At 38.1% G+C, this 25,795-nt stretch overlaps 1 protein-coding gene across 1 annotated transcript; it reads left to right on the top strand.

The window, feature by feature from the left end:
* The first annotated feature begins 8,655 nt into the window (after positions 1-8,655).
* On the top strand, positions 8,656-22,556 carry LOC139133282 (ankyrin repeat and SOCS box protein 2-like). Its single transcript, XM_070699809.1, has 5 exons — positions 8,656-8,945; positions 13,343-13,441; positions 14,875-14,923; positions 15,464-15,604; positions 19,298-22,556. The coding sequence occupies exons 1-5, from the start codon at positions 8,892-8,894 to the stop codon at positions 20,101-20,103; spliced, it is 1,149 nt and encodes a 382-aa protein (XP_070555910.1). The 5' UTR covers positions 8,656-8,891; the 3' UTR covers positions 20,104-22,556.
* Positions 22,557-25,795: the final 3,239 nt, after the last annotated feature.

The raw sequence follows: 25,795 nt of genomic DNA, 5'->3' as shown, positions 1-25,795 counted from the left end.
TTCAACGTCGTCGGATAACTTTTTCACTACTCACGTGAGACACAGAGATCAGGTATGGAGAAGTCAGGAGGAAATCTCGTTTTCTCCAAAATTTCAAGAAACAGCAGCCTTTCTTGTAGTATGCTTGGTCGCTAGTGTAAACTGCGCTTCCGATCTGAATGAAAGATTAAAAAACAAGGAATTATTTCGGATCTCTCCTCTTATTACAACGGATGTACATGTAAAGTAAGCGCAGAGCATGAATATAACAGAATAAGTAATGGCACCGCTGGGGAACTGTTTTGAGAACGTCATTTACTTTCCTCCCGTGCCTGTTTTGAATAGCCTGTTTATGGTCAGTACTGGGCCGCATGATTGAAAGAAACGTTTTTATGAACAGCAAATGACTGATATTAACTCTTAACAATATTGGAATGTTTGCAGTTATATAAAGAAAAAAGAAATTGAATAGCTGTTTGTGTACCTCGTACTTCTTCGCGAAGTCTGTGAGTTTGGAATATGTTTCCTCATCGTCGATGTTGGTATCCGATGAATTACTTGGACGGCAACAAAAGCTACGTAAACGGCGAATCATTGTTACGTATATCAAGTGATTTTGAAGATAAAATATCGGAGACGAAAATTCTTGCAGATACGCAGACAGTGGAAAGTTGCTACTAAGATGCGTGGAATTTTAGAACGCGTAAAATTCGATTGGTTTCCAAGCGCAGGCTCGTCCGTGACCAGGCTCGTTCAAAAGGGAAAACCGGCGCTCATCTTGCCTGCGAGGGCGCTCTTGTAGCTCCGAATGGCCACATTTGTACGGTGACTAACTGACAAAACGTCATTATCTGACAAACACGACTAATCGCTGCGTGTAACCCTATTCATTTGTGGAAAGTAATCCCCCACACAATACTTCGCCTGTCAAAACACACAAATGAAATCGTCATTAAAGCAGTCCAAAATCATAAACATCACAAAATGGCCATACAATAGTTTGACAATACAGTAAATTGGATTGCGTAAAATCACCAAGCCCCTCAATTACTCACGTATATCCCAAGATTAACATAACGGCCGTCTTAAGGGGTAGAGGAGAGCGCCCTGAGGTCACATGACTGAATTCGTCTGTTTTGGCAGGTGTATCAAAATCACAATAAACGGCGAACAGAGTACTTCTTGTTTTGTTTTGCATCGTATATATTCCCCTTCCTTTTTTTAAGTATGGTTGTTTCTTGTATCGACCGCCAGGCTCGCTCATGATGTTGAGATACCAAATGTAGGTGCTTTTCTTATCATCAACTTGCATGTTTATCGAGTATAATTAATGTACCCTAATGGCCAAATTAGCAACTGTGTATGTTGACGCTGGTGCGCCGAGCTGGAGGTCCATGCATACTAAGTATCAAAATTGTGCTATGTGAGCTTATATACCAGAAAATGTTATTGGAATTTATTTGTGAAAATAGGATATTGTGGTAATGTTGGTTTAATCTGCAAATTTAAGCTCACCTGCCTTTCCTCATTTTGCAGTTCACTTGTTTTTATGAATAATTTGTAATATTGCAATTGTCAGGTATAGGGCACTGCCCCCAACCCTTTTGAAAAATTTGAACTACTTGGATATTAAGTGAAAAGATATTCCATTATTTCACATAAACTAACGAGAAGTCTTTTAAGGGTTCCCAAAAGTTGCCGTCGTGCATGTACCACGACAGATGATGTGCGCCCTCAGCGGTATATTTGCAATGAATGACTCGACTAGGTTGTCAAATTGAAACTGTGACGTGACGCTGTTCGGTCATAACGCAGCATGATTTTACAATAACTGCGCATTGGTACTATCAAGCCAAAAAGTACATTTCTCTACTGTCTTATATTAAATATACAATATACATTATCAAATAAAACGGGAAGTTGTTAAATATCACTTATAATTCACAATTTATGCTCACTTTCAGCTGACCTCACCAACTTGAAAGTACGAGAAAGAGATGTCAAACGCGAAGAGTAGTAACATTTTGAACAAGATTTTCAGAACTTGTACAAACGCCTTGAAATGTTCTTGATGTATTGTTCTCTGTTTGCTACACAAGTGCGTATATTTTTGTTTCTGCCGAACCCCATTATGAATTAGGATGTATTTGCGTCGCGGATACTAAATGGAGGATTGGACAATGAGGATTTTAATAGAATGTATACATTTAAAGCCTGACATTTGGTTATTTTTATCGTTTTTTATTATTATTATTATTATATATATATATATATATATATATATATATATATATATATATATATATATATATATATATATATATATATATATATATATTAACACACAGAATTTCTTTCGAAATGTAGACACAGAAGCAAGTCCTTCTCATTAACACTTGAACGCGCCAGAACAACCGCCTCGTTTGCATATACACCTGACCCTATATATATGTAGCAACGAGCCCGCCAACATCACTCCTGACGATTGCCAAGCGCACGAAACAGTCTGTAGAGTAAGCACGACAAGTTCCTCGTCTAGCAATATATATATAATATACTACTCTCCGTACTCTCTGTGCCCTATTCAGGGGTTGCCAAACAGCCATTATTGTGATAACCGGGAGGGCACATTGTATACATTTTGTTATATATATATATATATATATATATATATATATATATATATATATATATATATATATATATATATATTTATCACATGAACTGGCCCGTATCTCCACCTGTGTGACGTACACCAGCACAGATAAGAAATCCATATTACCCCTGTTGTACGTCATCAACCGGAACTTTTTTCCTGCAATGGTACCGTTCGTACATGCACGTCGCAACACAGACCGATTTGTCGTGATCGATGCCGTGCTCCCGCCCGTGCTCATGGAATTTTGACAAAAAGGTGACCCGATAAATCCAGATATGGAAACATAGAAGGCATGTCCAACGAAATTCCAAGTCGCTAAAGCTTTAGCTATTCCCAAGAATCGAATGAGGATACCATCGATCATTTGGTTCAGTAACGTCACTGCTCCAGTCGTAAGGCTCAATGTGGACGTCGCGTCGTCGTACCTGGCGATCGCCAAGCGACGTCGTACCTGGCGATCCCGGTTGGCGATAAACCCTAAAGATACACCTCAACGAAAGTTCAACTTAATAAATGAGTACCGTATAATCTTCGGGAAAGCGACATAGAAGGCACAAGCATAAAGTCATTCGACGAACAACGATAAATTTCCTTCATCACACAATTTATTCCGTCGTTTCTCGATCGAGATCAAACCTGCAGCGGAAGGCTGTAGTGAAGACATATAGGCCTAAAGTTGTCGACCTGTAGCCCTAACTCTGCAGTGCAGCGCTGAAGAATCCGATTTATTTCGAAAGTTGACTCGGACAACACTCACAACAGAACAGAGTTCCCATCAAGTAACAAAATTGAGATGTACCTACGGGCGATACGTGTCATAGCAAACATCAAAGTCCTTAACACGAAAACATTGACGACTGAGATGGCCACCGGCGGCGCGGCGGAGACCGGTGACGTACGGCAATGCCCACAACAACAAGCGTACACTCTGTGTGTCATCGATCTGAATCTTTGGGCTCGCCAAGGTCGTAAACTGATGATATTTTAAAAGCCACAGCATCTCTAAGAATGATAACTACTGTTTCGATAGTGTCACTGTATTAACTTCTTAAATATAATTGTAAATATTCTAAATAACTCAAAATACTATGGCTATCCGTCGGTAGCACGGTACGGTGAAAGCTATGATGGCAGACTTGCCTTGGCATCGCTCCAGCGCGAGACAATGATTGACACGCGCACGTGACCGAATCCGGATGTCTGATTGGTGGAGATACCTTTCGCTGTAGCGAAATTTCAGCTTAATCGGATTTATGAATGAAAGTATACCTGTAAACATTTGCACATCTCCTGGGTGACGGGCCGCTTTACTCATTAAATGAAAGTAATCCGCTTAAATAAAACAAAAAATTTGCGATAAATATCATGCAATTTGTTGCAATAATTTTGATCCATCCACATCAAAGAAAAATAAGAAGACTGTTCATGTGATAAATATATAATCCCATGGAATTTTTCTCTGTTTGACGTCATCGTATACTCGTGTTTTTCGCGGAGCCGCACAACTTCGTGCCTTCGGCTCGAAGTTGTATGGCTCCGCGAAAAACACTCGTATACGATGACGTCAAACAGAGAAAAATACCATGGGATTATATATAATATATATATATATATATATATATATATATATATATATATATATATATATATATATATTATATATAATCCCATGGTATTTTTCTCTGTTTGACGTCATCGTATACGAGTGTTTTTCGCGGAGCCGTACAACTAGCCGAAGGCGAGAAGTTGTGGGGCTCCGCGAAAAACACGAGTATACGATGACGTCAAACAGAGAAAAATTCCATGGGATTATATATTTATCACATGAACAGTCTTCTTATTTTCTTTGATGTGGATGGACCAAAATTATTTTAACAAATTGCATGATTTTTATCGCGATTTGTGTTTTATTTACGCGGATTACTTATATTGAATGAGTAAAGCGGTCCATCACCCAGGAGATGTGCAAATGTTTACAGGTATACTTTCATTCATAAATCCCATTAAGCTAAAACTTTGATACATGGAATGGTATCTCCACCAATCAGACATACGGATTCGGTCACGTGCGCGTGTCAATCATTGTCTCGCGCTGGAGCGATGCCAGGGCAAGTCTGCCATCGCCGGGCATAGCTTTCACCGCGCTGGCGACTGATAACGATAGTATTTTGAGTTATTTAGAATATTTAGAATTATATTTATAAAGCGAATGCAACGGCACGATCGAAACAGTAGTCATCATTCTTAGAGATGCTCACAAGTTTACGGCCTTGGCGAGCCCGAAAGTTTCAGATCGATGACACACACAGTGTACGCTTGTAGTGGGCACTGCCGTCACCGGTCTCCGCCGGTGGCCATCTCAGTCGTCAATGTTTTCGTCATACGGACTTTGATATTTGCTGTGACACATATATCGCCCGTAGGTACTTCCAATTTTGTTACTTGACGGGAACTCTGTTCTGTTGTGAGTGTTGTCCGAGTCAACTTTCGAAATGCATCGGATTCTACAGCGCTGCACTGCAGAGTTTACGCTACAGTTCGACAGCTTAGGCTTGATTCCGATCGAGAAACAACGGAATAGTATTTGTGTGATGAAGGAAATTTATCGTTGTTCGTCGATATTTGTGTATCTTTCGGGTTTATCGCCATATCGGATCGCCAGGTACGACGTCGCTTGGCGATCGCCAGGTACGACGATATCCACATTAGCCTTGCAACTGGAACCGTGACGTTACTGAGCCAAACGATCGACGGTATCCTCATTCGATTCTTGGGAATAGTAAAGCTTTAGCGACTCGAAATTTCGTTGGGCATGCCTTCTATGTTTCCGTATCTGGATTTATCGGGTCACCTTTTTGTCAAAATGCCATGAGAGCACGACATCGATCACGACAAATCGGTCTGTGTCGCGACGTGCACGTACGAACGGTACCATTGCAGGAAAAAAGTTCCGGTTGATGACGTACAACAGCGGTAAATTTGGATTTCTTATCTGTGCTGGTGTACGTCACACAGGTGGAGATACGGGCCAGTTCATGTGATTATATATATATATATATATATATATATATATATATATATATATATATATATATATATATATATATATATATATATATATATATATATAATATATATATATATATATATATATATATATATATATATATATATAGGGCCTATTTATGTTTTTAATCTTTACGGCCCGTACAGTGGAAGGGCCCCAGCGTGCGAGGGCCCGTAAAGGTTTTATCATATACTTTATGAAGTTATGGAATGATAAAAGTGTAGTTTACATAATATTCAACATTATGAGATAAAAATGCGTGCGATATCAAAAATTCATCGCCATTTGTGTCAGTTTTTCATAAAGCGATGGCCGCTTCCCGTCGCGGATTGACATACATAATGACGTCATTTCTTTACCTGCAGAATTCTAGAACGCGCAAAGCAATATGCGTACTATTCCCGGGGTACTATTACGTGACCAACAGAGATCCAGGCTGAAATCGAGGTGTAAGAAGGACAAAAGCGTTATGTCAGTTTCTTGTAATTTATACAGAACAGGCACGAACTTAGTATTCACAGAATTTTACCAGAATTTAGAAAAATAAGCCGATGTGACAGTCGCGGCTCCACTGTCGCCACGCGCAACTACGATCTGAGCGCGCGGACGTTTTCCTAATCTCGCGCTGGCTTTGTGTACGAATGGAACGTTTGCGGATAGCAACGCGTGTTGTAACCATGGGTGCGTTCGATTATCATCCTCGAGGCGCCCTTGGGCGGCCCGGGGCGCGCGGCCCAGTTTCTGTTCGATTATCCTGTGACGTCATTGTCGGGGTACCTCGGGGTAGATTCCACCGCCCCTGCTCGTTGAGTCGGGGAAGTGTGTGGGGCACCGTATAACAATATAACGGGCGACAAACAGACAACACTAGTGCTCATGGAGAAAAATCGCCCTATTGTTTATTGTTGTTTGGTACAGTTAATAAAGCAATTGACGTGACATGGTGGAGTTGTTGAAAATAAACAGGCAAAAATAGCTAATCTGTGGCGAAATCTAAGTTGATTTCCGGCTGAATTGTTGTTGTCGTCTGACATTTTGTTCCCCCCCCCCGGTAACGTTCGATTTTCCCACTTCCCCCGGGAGCCCCATCGTAACGTCATGACGTCACTTAGGGCTCCCCGAGGATCATAATCGAACGCAGCCCATAATCGAGATAGTTAAGAAATGCACGCGATTGCCCATATTTGGGCACCTTGCCGGAGCGTGATACATGAAGAAAATGCACGGATCTGAGGGCGCTTTCTCCCATAGCTTTACAAAGACACGTGAATGTAGGTATATGATAATACTTTTTTATTTATCTATTTATCTTTTATTCATTTATTTAGTTATTTGTTTAACCTGATTATAATATTTATTTATTTAGTTATTTGTGGAGTGATACGGCTACTTGGGTAGGAATTTACGGTTACTATCGGGTGTATCGCAGTTCTCATAAACGGATATGAACAGGAAAAATGGAAACAATAAAATCTTGGTGCGATATTTGCAATTCTAACTGACTTACCGTTATTCACGAAATAGTAAAGAAACAACTACAAGGAAGGGAAGTCCATAAAATCGTAAAGAAGAAAGATTGCAGTCGTCATGGTCACTCTCGATTGCGCTTGTTAGGTCAAAACCTCGGACAAGGCGAGAACGGTGCGGGATTGCTGGATTGCTGAATATCCCCTAAATAGCTAGATGGCTATTAGCCACATTAGCCACATATATAGCTTGTCAGTAGCTGTATTTGGCTATTAAGGCTATTCAGAATTTCCATGAAGTGTTTTTAGCCGCTAATAGCCGCTCATAGCTAGCTACCAGCTAACCAGCGAGGAGTCCTTAGAAGGCTCAGCTATTAAGCTATTCAAGCTATTATCCGTTTTTAGCCGCTAATAGCCGTTCTGAGCTATCAGCAAGCTACCAGCTAACCAGTGGATGACTTATGTAGAACCCAGAAAGAACTATAAAGTTTTATGGTTGTAATAAAAGTAAAATGAGTAACCGATCCGAGCGCAAATAATTATTTTCAACTATTTTTGTATTTAGTCATGTTTTATTTCAATCGTTCATGGTAGTTTTAAATATAAAGAATGTATCCGAAACTTTGTAGAACCATGGAGGTCTCTTTCTACCTAGAAAATAATATGTGACCTCGAAAAATGTGAAATAGCAATATTCATTTGGATAATGTTTTGTAATAAATAAGGTTTAGAAATTGGCTGTAAATAGGACAGGTAAAAAATGCAATTGAACTTCCAATGAAAAGATATCGTAAGAAATACAACAGCTGTCACTGTTCTTCATAAAACTGCAAGTCTAGCGTCCCAAAGATTTTGTGCACATCATATAGAATTGAATTTTTATGAAAATCATACAAGACATACAGATCTCTGAAGCGTTTTGAAAATTTTTATGATGAGTGTCGTTTATTTGTCAACAGACGATAACATAGTTTATATTTCGAAGGTGTGACGACATTCCCCACGGCACGGTTCATTCAGACTCGCTACTCACTAACCAGTGGATGACCTTTGTAGAACCTAGAAATTACTATCGGGTTTCGTGTTGGAAATGAAATTAAATAGAGTAACTTCCCTGAGCGCTGCTAAATATCTCGGCCAATGGCTAAAAGGTATTATCACTAAATAGCTTCTAAATATCGCGTGCTACAGCTATAAATTATTTTAGCTGATTAGCTGCTAAATAGCTCAAATTAAGCTATTTTGGCAATCCAGCAATCCCGCACCTTTATGGGACAAGGCAGCATAGAGTTCGCTTGTCAAATCCTCGACGTGCCGAAAACGTTTGACCCATTTACAAGATATTTTACTTAAATCCAGAAAATGTAGCACCCTTTGTGGAGAAGACTTCCTATGATTTACGATAGATCGGTTCGTTTTCAGTGACATTCAAAGGTTATGGATGATCCAGTTCCGAGCATACTCAGAGTGCCATATTATACAGAGAATTATTAACTAAGTGTGTACACAGTCCCTAGGCCGACACCAACTATATAACCGATGTGCAACGAGACTTATCGTGAGTGCTGACAAGAGATTCGGCAAGGACTTTCGGGTGTATAACCAAAGCTGTATGACACGACGTTAAACTGTCGGTGGTATATCTTTCTCCGACAACATAGTCGAAGACGCCGTCATTTGCTCACAGCTGAAACGACAGCGGTTACTGTCTAGGAGTAAAATGGCTGTCTGCTTTGTCGAGTCGTTGGTGGCGATTATTATCTTTGCTTTTGGGGTGAGTAGTTAAAAACATTCATTGGCATGTTTGCCACCCGGGTTGGCAACCGTCAGAGACTTACCCGACAGTCCAAATATTTGTTTCGTATTGTTTCTCTCATAAACCTCATCTTTGTTGCAGCGAAGGGTACGCAAAATACACAATTCAGTTCCAGTCATAACAGAAAAGACAGTCAAGTTGAATCCGCCCAATGGCCGCGTCCCGCATGTCATAAGAGCCCAACATCTGAATGACTCGCGCTGCGTATCTCAAATCGTAAAAGCTGAAGTTGAACTGCATTTTCACATCTATGTCGATATACTTCGGATCATGTTCACCAGTTCAAAAAATGAGGCTTTGGTAAATTATGTTAATAAAATGCGGTGTGAAGAAGAAAATTAGGAACAACAACGTTTTGCTAATTAAGCGTGTTCGTCGTTTCTGTAATAGCCATATTGTTCATTAATGAGTTTTATCTTGACTTCAAACGATCCAGCAAAATATGCTATTTTTTAAAACAACTTGAAACGAAAGAAACAATAGCAATTTAGAGATTTATACATTAGATGGATGAAAATTGAAGGTTGTGCGAGTACTTGTACACCAGCGAGTTAAAATTTTCAATATGGCGACCAATGATATAGGAAAACATTTTGGTTACCATAGTGTCATCATTGTTTGCATTACTGTCACGTGACTGGTAATTTGCATAAGCTTTCTAAAATCGGTTTTTCCCTATGTTTTGTTTCAATGCTTTGACATATGTGGCTGAAATTTGTGTGAGTGCAAGCTGTCCTAAAGGATCTTCCAAAGTGTGTCTCAGAATTTTTTTAAACCTTGTTAGGTTTTACGTAATTGTAAAACAATTTTTATGATAGAAAAACTTCCAAAGCGGTATATTTAACCCTAGTTGATTTCTTTAAAATATTGTGCTCAAATAAAAACTAAGCAAGATATAAAAAATCTGAGACACACTTTTGAAAAGTGTTTAGATAGCTTGCATTCCAGCAAGTTTGAGTCAGATATTTTGAAGTATTGAGACAAAACATAGGGAAAACTGATTTTTGAAAGGTTATGCAAATTGCCTGTCACGTGATAGTTATGTAAACAATGGTGACACTGTGATTACCAAAATCTTCCCCTATATATAGGCTTTCCGAAAGTGTATAATGTAAGGGGGTTCTAAGCTTATTAATCACTAGAGAATTGTAAGATTAAAGAGGTCAATTTCTTGTCCTGGAACCTTAAGATAGCTTGCAAGCAATGGTAAATAGGCAAAGACATCTGTTATTGGTTTTAAACTCATCTGGAATCGTAGACGAAAAAATCGAGTTGCCACTTTCCGTCTAGTCGTCTAACCGACGGATGACGAGCTGATGTTATTACTCTGACGATATTCATCCATATGGTAGAATTCATCATGAAATAACGACGTCGTTGTTGACGAATTCTCGAGACAAAAGTGTACTACGGGCTAAGGTAAAATGAAAAAAAAAAACAAACAAAAAAAAAAAACAAAAAAAAAACAAAAAAAAAAAATCCCAAAACCTTTGTGGCTTATTAATTGGTTGGCTGTGCAGAAGGTTAATTTATTCAGGAAACAGAGAAGGGAGGTCGAGAACTCAGTATAACTTTACAATTTTGTCTGGATGTGACCCCCCAAAAAACAAAGTTTCGCAAATAATTCATAATATTGGAATATGCGATAAAATATTTAGGGTCGGAGAGTTTAGAATATTATTATATAGATCGGGTTACGAGAAGCACACGTATTTTTGATTTGGTAAAAAAAAATTACTGTTGCATGAAGTCATACGTGTATTGGCTAAGACGTTGAAACCTTCTCACTCACACCCAGGTGTCTTCGAGACGCCCATGTGAATTAGAGGATTAACCATTGTAAGGTGGAAACGATGAAGTGTTCATCACACTTTGGCGACTACTGCCATTTCAAATCGTGTTTCAAAACAACTCTGCGTATTGTTGGGTACACGGAAACAAGTAGAAGTGACGCGAAATATTCAGCAAAATTACCGTCGAGATCATCGATGTTTGCCGGTGGTGTTGTCCCATTGAGATGTGGCCGTCAAGTTAACCCCCTTGAGATGTTCGCCGGCAAAGTTACCGCCTCTTGGAGTCACGCATCCACACTAAGATCTGAGAATGCCTCTGTATAAGGGCTTCACTTGTGCGACGTTTAAAATCTCTTCACAAACCCGAAAACCATGGAGATATCGTCGTTTTAGCCGGTAGGGTAATAAAACAAGTATCCGGGGTCATGACCTACCATTCTAGCGGCAAGGCGGCAGCATCAAGATCCATAAAAATATTTTGTAGTCTCGATACACAGCCAGGAAACGCATTGAACAACGGCTTTAATAACTAATAAAAAAGCATACAGTATATAGGACTTTTTATGCTTAAATTTTTATCCATATCTCGTCACCGAGGCTATTGTATTTGGTCTGACTTCCGGATAATTGGCACATGGGCTATGGCCTCATAGGGAAAGTTAGAATGTTTGGTATTTACGGTACGTTGTTTAATTGTAAACATACATGTACATGTAACAACAATAATTGAAAGGTTTAATACCAACTACAAATTCTTAAGCTTTTTCAGTTTCCGGTCGGATGGAGTGACCCCATACTAGGTTATTGTAAACAACTATTGACATGAAACAAACTTTATCACACGGAGTTTAGCAGACAAAATGAAATTCACTGTAGCATAGAGGGTGAACGCATAGCGACATGACGTCAGTGATCTGAGGTCAGACAAGGTCACCACAAATACTTGCGGCATATTAACATTAAGATAATAGACATAAAAAGCTTCGATATATTTGAAAGTAGGGAAAGATATTTATAAAACTCTAATTATCATTTTTACCAAAATGCAGTAAATCAGACATTTTTCTTGGTAGTTGAAGCGTAATTTAATAGGACTTATTTTTTTTCTTAAATTTGCACTTTGCACGTGACCTAACATTATCATATATGTAGAACAAGCAAGGACTTGGATTGGAGAGAGGGGACATATACCATTACATTTCACTAGTAATATGTGCTTATAATAGCTACCTTCAAAGAGGGTAAGAGAGCGTAGATTGCCAGCGTGACAGGAAGATTATAAATTAATGTCTTTCCTCAATTGAGATAAAAGCAATGATAATAATATCGATTATGAAATTTCAGCCGTCTACACGGAAGACATTTATTTAGAAACATGTTACTGGTAAAAGAATTCCTTCCATTCACTTAACAGTATAAATAATTCCTTTGAAGTGCTGTGTTTTCTAGAGCGAATCTATAATACACCAAGAACACTACATTCAACACCTAGTTTTTTGCCGCATCAATATCGTGGGTTATATACCTCGACAGTTTCATCGAGGATTTTTTCTGGACCGGTTACTTTTCAGATGATAATTAAAAAACGACAACAATTCTCGCCGAGGCACTGATTATTCACAGGTTTATGAGCAAGTTGTCTGTGACGTCATTACGTCACCATTATTAGATTGACACATCCTTACAAATACGCCGTTGACATTGAATAAAATCTTTGCCGGTGACATGGGTGTAACATCAACCTGATCTTTAGAAATCCTGACACATGTGACAAACCGTTTTTGTTAGAATATGGGAAAGAAGTTTGTTTGTGAGGCGACCTCTTGTCCTGGATCTTTTCAAGTGTTGATATGAAAGGATGTACTAGCAATCCATTTGCATGTCAGACAGTGCTGAGTCGAATCTAATATATATGCAAAGTTTGCCGATTTATGACAAGTCGCACTGCCAACGACGCAAGGTGTGGATGTGGATTCATGTTATAAAATGACAATATTAAGATTTTCTTTGAAACGCTGTCAGTGTGTGATATTCACTTTGTTTAAGTTCTATCCTGAAATGAATTTCTGTTAGTGGGGCTTTTATACCCTTCTGAGTTGTTAAATAATATATTTTTTTAAAATGTTATTATTCGAATCATCATTTGCTAACAATTTCCACTTCTGACTGACTGACTGACTGTATGTATGTATGTATGTATGTATGTATGTATGTATGTATGTATGTATGTATGTATGTATGTATGTATGTATGTATGTATGTATGTATGTATGTATGTATGTATGTATGTATGGATGGATGGATGGATGGATGGATGGATGGATGGATGGATGGATGGATGGATGGATGGATGGATGGATGGATGGATGGATGGATGGATGGATGGATGGATGGATGGATGGTGGATGAATGCATGCATGCATGCATGCATGCATACATGTATGTGTGTGGGAGAGAGACAGACAGACAGAGACAGACAGAGACAGAGACAGAGACAGAGAGATATTCACTGTATGGTGATACTGTGTATTTGTTAACCTTGCTTTTATGACCTCTTTCCAGTTGATAGTAAGCGCTTTGATTGGAGGTGCTGTATATATTTATTTGCCGAAGCCCGATGCACTACCTTTCGTGGAACTAGAGCTATTGACCGATACCAAGGTATAAGTAAAGTTTCGATTTTCAATTTAGAAATTGTTACACTCATGGACATATAAAATAATCTTAGGCGTAGTTATTTCAGCTCTAAAAACCTAATAAGAAAGTGATGCACCTATTTAGCGATAATTTTGGAGTGAATATTTCGGTTTCAGAATTTCTAACTTAATACTCAGTAAGGTAGTATGCGCCTCGAAAAGAAAAGACTTAAACTTTGCTCAGACTTTCCCCAAGCAAATGTTCCATCATTTTCTTTCCAAGAATAAAAATTAGGGGTCATCATGCAAATTTTAATACTAAAGGAAAAAAAAATACCCAATATTTATCGATATTTTAAATTCAAAATGGCCACCATTACTGTGAGATATTAGGGGGGGGGATAAATTCCCGATTTTCACAAAACTAAGTTGGTGATCACGTTTGTTTCTCCATAAGATTCAATATTAGCCATCAAAAGTGGTAGGGCTAAAATAATATTATCATAGCCTTTGAGTCCGAATATCTGTCCCCAAGGTAAATTCTGCCATTAGTCGATGTTGGCAGTTTCTGAATTAAGCTCTGGCTCTTTAAACACCTTTCTTTCGTATTTCGTTGAATTTTTTTGCTCACAAGAAGCGTACGTGTCAGTCAGGGATCAATAGCGGGACGGACGAATAGACTGACGGCAAAAGCTTTCCTTTCAAGTTGCTAACCCTAACATAGTTGCATTAAAAAAGCATTAAATCTTTTTATTTATTCGTGAACGTGTTATAAGGCAGGGTGTTTGATCTCTGGGTAGGACTTTCCGCACAGTATTTTGTTTAAATTCAATTATTTCGGTTTACTTCTCGTCTATATTCTCACAAATGTCGTTCTTTTCTATTTTACGTTTCTTTTCTGCAGCCTCTCTTATATATATATATATATATATATATATATATATATATATATATATATATATATATATATATATATATATATATATATATATATATATATACATATATAACACGATTGGAACTACTTTGGGATATTTGTATGATGAAGTTATGTCGGTTTAATCTACAAATGTAAGCTCATCTGCTTTTCTTTTCAAGTAGTACACTTGTCTTTATGAGTAATTTGTAATATTGCAACATTCAGCTAAATGGCGCCTAACGCTTTTGAGAAATTGAAAAAATAGGAAGATCCAATTATCCAAAATTAGTTCCAATCGTGTTATATATATATATATATATATATATATATATATATATTTCCGCAGGGCATAGGTATTGCTAGACGTGGAACTTGTCGTGACAGTTCCACGTCTAGCAATATATATATATATATATATATATATATATATATATATATATATATATATTATATATATATATATATATATATATATATATAATATAAAACGCTAATGTACAAAGAAACACTAATGTACATTCATTTGTTTTCGTATCCAGGTTCTGTGTTACATCTGTATCGCTCTTGGCTCCATCTTGTTCATACTAGGTGAGTAAATATTTCTACTGGCTTCCGGACACTCTTGACCTGATAAATACAGTTCTATCATGGATTAACTGTTGTGACAATGTTATATTATACTAGTTAACCTGCACTGTATGATTTTATTCACATGACTGTTAATTTGATGTTAATTTATGTTCTTTAGAATGAACAAACCATTCATCTTGTTGGGCACTAGATTTAGATCCGTCGCTCGAGGGCGCTCTACACTAGAGTGACCGTGGCATAACTTTCCGACTCACAAATCCGACGCAAACAGTCAAGGGAATTTGCTTTGAATACCAGGTTAGAGAATTAAGATGCGCGCTCGTGAACATAACGGTAACGAATACGTCATCACTTTCTGCGCGCTCTTATCATGTTCTTATGATGTCATGTGTTCTCTTGTCGTTCAAGTTCGGCAGTCCCACTTTTAATGTATATCTTTTCCGGGAGCGATCTACATGCCCAGTCTTCGTTGATCATAAAGTTATATTGAACACTGACTTGTTAGGAAAAGTAAAGAAAAATTCTTCTGTATTTCAGTTATAATTCGAGTGGCTTGGAAAAGGTTCTTACAGATGAGAAACTTCAAAAAAATGATCATTGAAAAAACAGAAGAACAAAATTCAGAATTGATTGAGGAAGACCATGTTGAGTGTGAGACACAAAAAGACGAGGAGAGAGGTAAGACCCCAGTAGGATCAGATTGAAGTGACGTAATCTCTGAACACAGTTTGCATAATATCTCTCATAATGAAAGTAATCTTTCCGGAGTTTCATAACTGTGGAGATGTAACTCACCGATTCAATCACTCAGGGATATACATGTCCTGCCGATTATGTGTAGGTTTACACGATGGCTGTAATCTATCACACTTGCCAAAGTTTTTTTTATATATGTATCATATTCTAGGGTATTACGTCCCTTTCTTGATCACAACCCAAAATGTTCAAATCGTTTTATCACAAATTTTCCCCTCTTTTTAGTCCCCACGGACACCGTCCGGGGGGACTTATAGGTTTCGTCATGTCCGTGCGTCCGTGCGTCCGTCCGTCCGTGCGCCCGTCCGTTCACGCAGATATCTCAGGGACACCTGGAGCAATTTCATTCAAACTTTATACAATGATTATTACCTATGCCACACATATGCACGTCTATTTGTTTTACCATCCGATCCAATATGGCCGTCTGGCGGCCATTTTGTTTCCTGTATTTGATGTTGGTGCGTATGTTCACGCAAATTTCGATTTGATGATAGGAGCAATACCATTCAAACTTGGTACATAGATTACTCTATATGTTATACATATGCACATTGATTTTTGTTTGGAACCGGTCTTAAATGGCTGCGTGGCGGCCATTTTGTTTCCTATATTTGACGACTACCAGTGTGCGTTCGTTCACATAATTTCTCAGCAATGCCGGGCGCGATTGCATTGAAAAATGGTACATATATGATTCCCTATCACATATATATGCATGCCCATTTTTGTAATGATTTGATCAAAAATGGCTGTGTTACGGCTGTTTTCTTTCCTGTATTTGATATCCATCCACAGGCTCCCCAGATATGATCCACAGGGGTTCCAGGATGATATTAATATTAATGCTGTGTCCATGCATAGGGGCTCATGACTGCAGATATCTGAGATATGCCTGTGCCAATTCTTTTTAGCCGGGGGGACTTATAGATTGGGTCATGTCCGTCCGTCCGTCCGTGCGTCCGTTCACGCAGATATCTTAGACATGCCCTGGTCAATTTCTTTCAAACTTTGCACAAGGATAGTACCCTACACCATACAGATAATCGCCGATTTGTTTCTCAATGTGATCAAATTTGGCCGTGTTGGAGGACTTTTTAGTTTATACGTCCGTAGACTCCCATGTATAAGTCAGTTCTCCATAGACTCCAATGTATAAGGCCAAGAAAAATAAAACTTTAGTTTCTCATCGTATTCATATTGCAAAAAGGATGCAGTGACACAGTTTTTAGTCCCAACGGATGAAGTCCAGGGGGCTTATAGGTTGAGTCATGTCCGTCCGTGAGTCCATCCGTGAGTCCATCCATTCACGCAGATATCTCAGACATTTTGACGAAATGTCACGTGACCTCAATGACCTTTGACCTCAAATATACATATTTATCCATAACTCAGTAACCACAAGTGCTACACCCTTCATATTTGGTATGATTGGAGACCTTATGACGCCATATACTGTACCTCATTAATTATGCGCATATCGAATTCTGAGCAAGCCAGTAGAGCTGGATGTCTGATTTTTCGTATATAGGGATAACTATTTGACAAAATGTCATGTGACCTCGATGACCTTTTACCAAAAATATACGTTTATGTCAATAAATAAGTAACCACAAGTGCTATGTTCTTTTTATTTAGTAGGATGGGAGACCTTATGACAACACACGCCTTACCTCATTAATGATGCACATATCTAATTCTGGTCAAGCGAATAGAGCTGGAGGTCTGATTTTGGCATATAGGGATTAATTAGCAATACAATTTTTTTTCAAAATATCACGTGACCTCAATGACCTTTGACCTTCATTATACATATATATGCATAACTCAGTAACCACATGTTCTATACCCTCAAATTTTGATAGGATATTAGACCTTAAGATGTCACATCTTGTACCTCATTTATTATGCACATATGTATTTTTTGGCTGGCAAATACAGCTAGAGGTCTGATCTTTTTTCCCGATTTAGAACCATACCTTAGACATGCCTCATGTGTTTCAAATTGGGAACAACGACATAGACCTATGTGCCCATAGATCTCAACATATACACTCCAGTGATACTTCTTAATGACCACATTTCCCTGCCCCATCAAGACTAATACTCCTATTACAAGTTGCATCAATGTCATTCCACAGCTACCTAGACCACAGCTACCTAGACACCAAAGATTATAACAAAATGGACAAGCGGGGACTGTGTCATCAACGATGACTTGTTAGGAATATATAAATCGTGGTAGACCTAACACAGTAATTTTACATGTACGTCAATACAATAACTGTTTTGTATAATTAATGAACTTTCCTAATAAGGAATATATGTCTGGATCGACTTGATCAAAGTTCATGAAACATGCCCTCATTATATCGAAGGTACTATAATACGACATTAATGAAAGTCGGCTACCATTTTTACAAAAGTAATTAAGTAATATGCATATTTAATGACCTTTAGTTAAATTTAACTGGCAGGATCTAGCCATAGGTAAGGAGACTTACTTGATATATTGCTGAGAAAAGTTTTTTTTAACAGAGAAAGACATTTTGCATTTTCACGTCAGCTAATTTGTAATTTGTATTTTTAAATGAACGTTTACAAGTTGGAATATACAACTTGAAGGACTTGATCAAAGTCCATTAAACCACAGAGTAATATCAGACAGAGTGGCAACACTTGCATGCCTTTTGTTCCATGGTCGTCTCGGTAGACTATTGGCTTTTCATATTAAAATGAGCTTCAAAGGTGTTAAACTTTTGGAGGCTTGGTTTGTGGTTGATAATTACACGAGATTATGCGAAACATACGACGAGATGGCATCGTACTGCCAGTCGCGTAGCAACCATAGTTACTTTGTGAGCTCTCAGGCCAGAAACACTGCCTCACGCCAATCAAACATAACACGCCAGCAGTTTCATAACATGTCCTTTTCTTGGCGGCCGTGTAAAAGACGGTGTGACTGACCGTAAACCATTGAGTAAAACCAGACAGTATCGATAAAAGACTTTCAAATTTGGTTCAAACACACTCATTATATATTCATGAAAATATGAGAGGAATTTTTAAAACGGTAAAACCCACTTTCCTGAAGCTCAAAACACTCGCGTTTTCGCCAGCACATCAATTCCGATCAGCACCACACGACAACTACAACACAAGCTTTGTCGAACATACTTTCGCTTAACAATTGGTGAAAATCCGAAAATTACCGAAGGGTGCATGGTCGGCACTCTTCGGAAAAGAGAGCCAAGAGCTTCGTGAGGCGAGGCAAACATGGATTGCTTACGTAACCGCTTCACGCCTTAAACAATAGCTGTTGCCACTCTGTCTGATATTACTCTGTGTCCATTAAACATGCTACATAAAATGATGATTCAATGATATGACAGCAATGAAAGAAATTTAGCATTTTCATTGTAGCTAATCACTAATTCGTAAACTTAGCAAATTTGTGATTGAAGGTACATTAGTATAATTTGTAACGCAGTGACAAACTCATGGCAATAGTGTCAGAGAACAGTGTAAATTTACATACAACTGCATCATGCACGGGAACACGGGAGCATTTTGAGTTCATATGTATTTTAACTTTTGCATTTGTGTATCAAACAGTAGACCAGCAATGCAACGATAAATTACAACGGGAAACACGCCTTGTTGATGCGGTAAGGAACGATGATCAGTTCGCAATGACCGAACTCCTGAAGACCGGAGATGGTTTGGATAAGATAGACGGTTTCAACTTGTTGCACCTGGTTGCCTTACATGATCGATACAAGTTGGTGGCTCCTTTGTACGCTCTCTGCGACTATGAAATACTGTACATAATGAAAGTTGGCCCACAGGCACAGCAATTTCGGGGTATGACGGCACATGAAATCGCTAACATGCTACAGCACTGGTCAACATCAAGAATGATCGAAACACACTATACCTTCACACAGCGACTGAGCCAGTTGCACGTTGCCGCAAGGAAGGGCGACCTGCAATCAATTAATGCTTTGTATGAGCAAACAGGGAATGTTGATTTCACAGGCGAATATGGGAACACTCCACTGTACACAGCATGCGTGAGTGGTAAACTGGAAGCAGTCAAGTTGCTTCTTGAGCATGGGGCTGACATTGCTAAGCTGAATGACTGGGGTGACACACTATTACATAGGGCAGCACGTTGGGGGCAGTATAATGTGGTGAAATTCCTCCTCGGGACAACTCTTAAATGGGACATAAACCGAAAAAATAACGAAGGAATGACGGCACTGCACATGGCTGTACTGTGTGGAAGTGCACCTGTGGTCAGACTCCTGTTACAGAACAAAGCCAGAGCTGATATCATTGACGTGAGGAGAAAACGCCCCCTGGACACAGCAATTGAAAATGGCCAGGGAGAAATTGTACAAATACTGGGAGGATTGTAATCAAAACTCCCTGAACAAAGCAGGATAAAGTAACACCATACACTGCTACACCATGAAACTTTGTGTCACTGTTTGACTTATTTTGAGAATTTCGGATACTTTTCTTTAGGAGTGCCCTTACTTGTTAAAGGTTATGTCGGATTAAACTTGGCATCATCCTGCTGGGTACCACATTTGCATATTGGACGTGTTGCATTGCCTACCGCATAAGTGCAGGGAGGAGGATGAACTCTGAACTGATAGAGCAGCACCTGTTTTTGGAGGTGACTCACAGTCCCTCGGGGTATAAACGTATGCTGTTGCCCTAATGGCCGGTCAAAAATATGTTTTATAACATACCTCATCCGCCGTCATGCATAAGAACGTACCATACACAAAACTTGTCGCATGTAATAATGTTGGTGTGGTTCAGCAAGAAAAAAATTTTCCCAACAGCATCGCAATACTTCTGCAAAACGTTCGATGCGCCTTTGATTATCGTTTTCGTCCTTTATGAGTCCTTGTTGGAAACAAGAGCAGTCAGTTCTTCTTCAGAAAGTAGGATAAACCGAGAAATTTCTCGACTATCTTTTCACTCGCCCGCAGACGACATCTTCGTTTACATCCCATTTCGCGCATGCGCAAATCTCGTTTTTCAAGTCAGTGGACATCATTTTTCGGAACTGATGCCTGGCAGACAACAGTTCCGACAAATGATGCCTGATGATGCCGTTTACGCGGTCCTGCCGAAAAGTTTGATGGGGAACGACAGACCTATTAAAGCTCGTTTGCAAATATGTCATGGACTCTTTTAATTCAGAGAATATATCAAAATTTAATGTACTGACCTCTGTATAATATTTGTCACTTATTTATGTCAAGCGTTTGATGGACATGATACGCAGATTATTAGTTTATCAGCAACTTTAATGGAATTTTGAAAATAGGCTTCATATCAACATTTTTACATATGTTCCACTTCAATTATTATGTGATTTAATTCTCTAAGAAGTAGATATTATGCTTGCCATCTTTTTATTTCACTTCGCTATTCGAAAGGAAATGTATCTACTTGAATTGCATCGATATACTACAGAGCCTGCTAGACCTTCCTTTCTATGTTTTGATTAGTGATGAAAGTTATTGAAAAGTGACGTATTTTGCCAAAACGTACACTTGCTGCCTCTATCAATTTTCCGCATGCAAGTTAGTATATTAGGTTGCTGGCATTGAAATACTGAATAAACATCTTTCGGTCACTTTTTGCATATTTCTTCACCTGACAGCCGACTATTACATCACTATGTAAGTTGTGGTATATTCAAAAGTCTACCTTAAAATCAATTTTGTTTTCCAAAAAAAAAAGGAAATAATGACGGGAATGGACACGGAAGTAAGTACATCAGACTTTTCACGCATGTGCAGGATTGAGGACATATTGAGAATTTCAGGCGCCATCTTGTTTAAATAGATGGCTTAGCAAACATAACGCTACAAGGATGACAAAAGTGCCAAATTCGCCACAGAGGTTTGCATATATGTGTAGATCAAAATTAGCTATTTCTCCAAAAATTTGGGCCACCGGTAAGGCTCGATGACGTCATAAACCAAAATGGCAACCAAAAATTACAAAATGACCGATGATGAAGTTAAATAAGCTTATGCTTAGTACAATAACCCATTTACGTGACAAAATTATAGTTTAAAAGTAATGTACAATTGATTATCCATAAACTCAAAATAAACGATAAATGTAGCAAAACTTAGCCAATGAGCTCAACAAAAGTAACAAACTATTATGAAATTATTGATTATTTAACAATAACCTTTGTCGGAAAAATTGAATCGCTACGCGTCTCAGACAATACCTCCGCTGTAAGGTGTACTCGTACATAAATCCCGGTATTTTGTGAATAACCTTATATTATCAAGCAAAAATATAACATTAAAGTAGAACGCGCCTCAGGGACACAAATTTGGACTCTCAAACTTTTACAATTATTTTCTAATATACCATATGTGGGGGTTCATTTTAAAGATCTTGGTGTAAGAAAACTTTCCACCGGCTTAGTTTTTCGAAATTCGAAAATTTTATTTTTCTCCATAGAGTTAACATAGGGATGGCGGCCATTTTGAATTTTAAATATCGGTAAATACAAATTTGCACGGTAACACTCGATTTTTATTCTTGATTTTGAAAGAGAATGGTTGAAAGATTCCTAGAGAAAATTTTGAGCAAAAGTTTAAGTCTTTCACTTTCGAGGCGCGAACTAAACATTGAAATAACGCCTGCTGTATATAATTACATGAAGAGGCAAAGTCACAGCTTGAATTTCTTGCGCAATGTTGCGTTTGTAGTGACATTGCATTTCACAAAGTTGACATCAAAATGTATCAAAAATGGTTTCTTTTACCCTTTTTATCCACAATGAGATAAATTATGTATTTGTTTCTGCGAAATAAATGTCTTTTACTTTTTTACACAATAGTGTTAATTTGGGGTCATTATACGGATGCGTTGCATAATGTTTTATTAAGGTTAAGGTAGTATGCGACTCGAAATTGAAAATCTTTTTCTAAAACTTTCCATAATGAAACTCTAAACCGTTGTCTATTGGAAATCAAGAGAAAAACTCTAGGTTCACCGTGCAAAATTGTTACAAGAGACACACATTACCAAATATTTACCAACATTTAAGCTAGAAATTCAAAATGGTCGCTATTCCTATGTTCACTCGTTTGGGGGAAGCAGAGTTTTCGATTTTCTCAAAAATAAGCCGGTGAAAACTTTATTCATTCCATGAGTTTCATGGGGCTCACCCGAATAAGTGGAAGACCGTAAAGTATCGTAAACGTTTGAGGGTCTGTATACTGTCTCCAGGCACATAATTCTACCTTAAAGGGACATTAGCTGTAACTTTTGACTTATTTTTCACTACTCTGTTTCAATGTATCAACTACAGAATTTTACTATAATCTTATCATTATGACCAGTGCCCGGTGTCCTGCTTGCCAACACAGCCTGTATATGTGAAATGACCATTGTTATTGTTGATAAATGTATTCTAGTCCAGACCTAAATACAAAATTTGAACAATAATAATGCAGATTATACTCATATAGGGTATAGTTATGAGCTAAATATTAGGAATTTCTCCATGGTTCAAGGATTCAAACCAGAAACTACAGATGATACACCGAACAAACAAAATAAAAAAATGACCAAAGTTACAGCTAATGGATCTTTAACATACCTCATTCACGGGCAAATTATTATCACTTGCCAACTGTATCATCTCATCATTCAGAAAGCAAGCGGATTGTAACGACTGATATACCTTTATTTGAAAACACTTGTGCTTAATAGCCATATACATATATAGTTCAATTTGTATCAAATATTAAAGAAAACTTTATCAAAATTTGCAGTTTCAAGGGTAGACTTGTCAGAGCATAACGCTGTCGTTGATTGCCTCAGATTTCAAGATCACAACCCTTACGCCAAGATGTCACCTCGAAGGTCATGGGAGTTCGTAAGGGCCCGAAGCAGCTTTCTCATTCGAGTTGCAATAGGTCCGTCACCCTGACGATATCATGCAGATCAATAGGGTCATCTTGCGGCCGAAAGAGTGTTCTCATCACCATAGGACTTTTCCCATCGCGGCCACTGTACAGCATACGGACTATTGTGATCTCTTCAGTATCTGTGCATCTCATACCAGCTAACCACACAATTATCGTCAGCTAACCATAGAGCTTGAAGTTTTATGAGGGGCCTGTGTCGTTATCAGTCTGGAAGAAAGCGTAAGAGAATGGATGATGAAAAATAAAAGAATGGCTTTAAGGCGGATGCCTAAGAATTAAAAGTAAGTCATTGCAGCACTAAGAATGTAGGCTAAAACCGTGCTGTCACATCCATAAATGCATTTGTTTCGGTAAATAAAATATTTTTTTTTTTCAAAATGTATCGTTTTTGAAAATAAATGTACACGAGGTTAGAGTATGTAAAAGACTTAAACTTTTGCTAGAGCTTTTCGTAAGGAAAGGTTAAACCATTCCCTTTTGAAATCGAGGGTATCGCAAATTACCAAATATTTTCTGATATCAGCCGTTAAAACTTCCATGAGCTTCGAGATGAGCTCCGAGGCCACAGATGGTAGATCAAAAAGGTACAGTGATAAGACTCCGAATACTGAGGGGCAGCGCTCTTGATGTTGCTTGGTCTTACATGTAAATTACGTGTAATGATACACGGTATAAACCTGCACAACATCATTCTGGCTGCTGTTACTTTTACACTTTCTCCTCACATTTCAGTGGACATTAATTATAAATAAGACATACATTAAAACTAAAATCGAATATTTACACAAAAATCGAGTACATGGTATACCTTCATTGAAAAGACGGTCACTACGCCTGAACTAGACTTTCTCTATATGTCTTATAGCTTGGCAACATTCCGAATTTGCATTAGAACCAGCACTGTAATGCCATACACAGTAGCGCCACAACCGAGATTTGGTGGTATTTTTTTCATTTTCCGAGAGTGGGAGATTGATAATTTCGGATTAACAGATATGAGACAAAATTACAAGGTGACAGTGTCACTATTTAAAGGGACAAAGTCGGCCATTTTTCATGAATTTTGTTTGATGCAAGATACTACGTTGAAAGATACTGAATAAATGGGTGACCATGCATATATTCGACCCCAGTTTTAGGCAAGTTAAATGAAAAAATCGCGAAAATGAACCCCTTGACTACCTATGGCGCCGGATATTTCGGCGCCATATTGAATTACCATATACCTTGAGTGCCGGAAATATCCGGCACAGTTAAATGGGCGTATTTGCTTCGTTTTTGTCGCTAAAAATCCCGTAATTTCGGCGCCTGCACGCAGCGCAACTAAGATTGATGTATTCCGATCTGGCCTGAATGTGATTGCGCCCCCGTACGTCCGAATATGGCCAAAATCCGGAAGCAAATGTCGTGACCCATGACCTCGACCCTGAAAGGTCAGGCTGATCACTGAAGCATCGCGCTGATTGTTTACAGTTTTCAGAAGTACGGACGATCGCGAAGATGTTTATGGGTTTTTTTAATGAAATGAAATGTTTATTTATTGAAAACAAATGATTTATATGTAAATATGTTCTATTAACAGCAATATTCGTGAATGAAACTAGAGGAAATACAGTATTTTACTATAAGCCAGTGAAATTTTATAGCAGCCATATTATCAATATGACTGGTCACATGACTGGTCATGTGTTTGGTCATGTGATATGTTGTTCCCTAAAATGTATTTTTAAATATTGTGAAATATTTTTTGATAAATCATAACCATTTTAGATGCATGTTTCTGCAAGGAAGACTTAAAGCAGGTGTTTACAAATATAAAATGTGTTGATTTTCAAATACAGAATCATGTCAGATGCTGATGTTTATGGTTTATTTACTCTGCCTTTTGTAAGAAAAATCTTAAATAGGTACATCTATAAATAAAGTAAAGGGTAGTTATTATTACATATATGTAAAGACAATGCCATGAAAATTGCAACTGTATTCAACTTTGCATCATTTTATGGATTCAAAACACGTCCTGATGCTTCAAATATTCATATTCTTTGTCAACTCTGGTCACATGAAGTGTCATGTGATCAGTCACGTGACCTAGATATACAAACTTTATGTATGAAAAAGTGGAAAA

The sequence above is a fragment of the Ptychodera flava genome, chromosome 5, assembly GCF_041260155.1.
Source record: "Ptychodera flava strain L36383 chromosome 5, AS_Pfla_20210202, whole genome shotgun sequence".
In the NCBI taxonomy this organism is placed as follows: Eukaryota; Metazoa; Hemichordata; class Enteropneusta; family Ptychoderidae; genus Ptychodera; species Ptychodera flava.
Note: the sequence above shows the minus strand (reverse complement) of the source record. Positions and strands in the feature narration are given on the sequence as shown.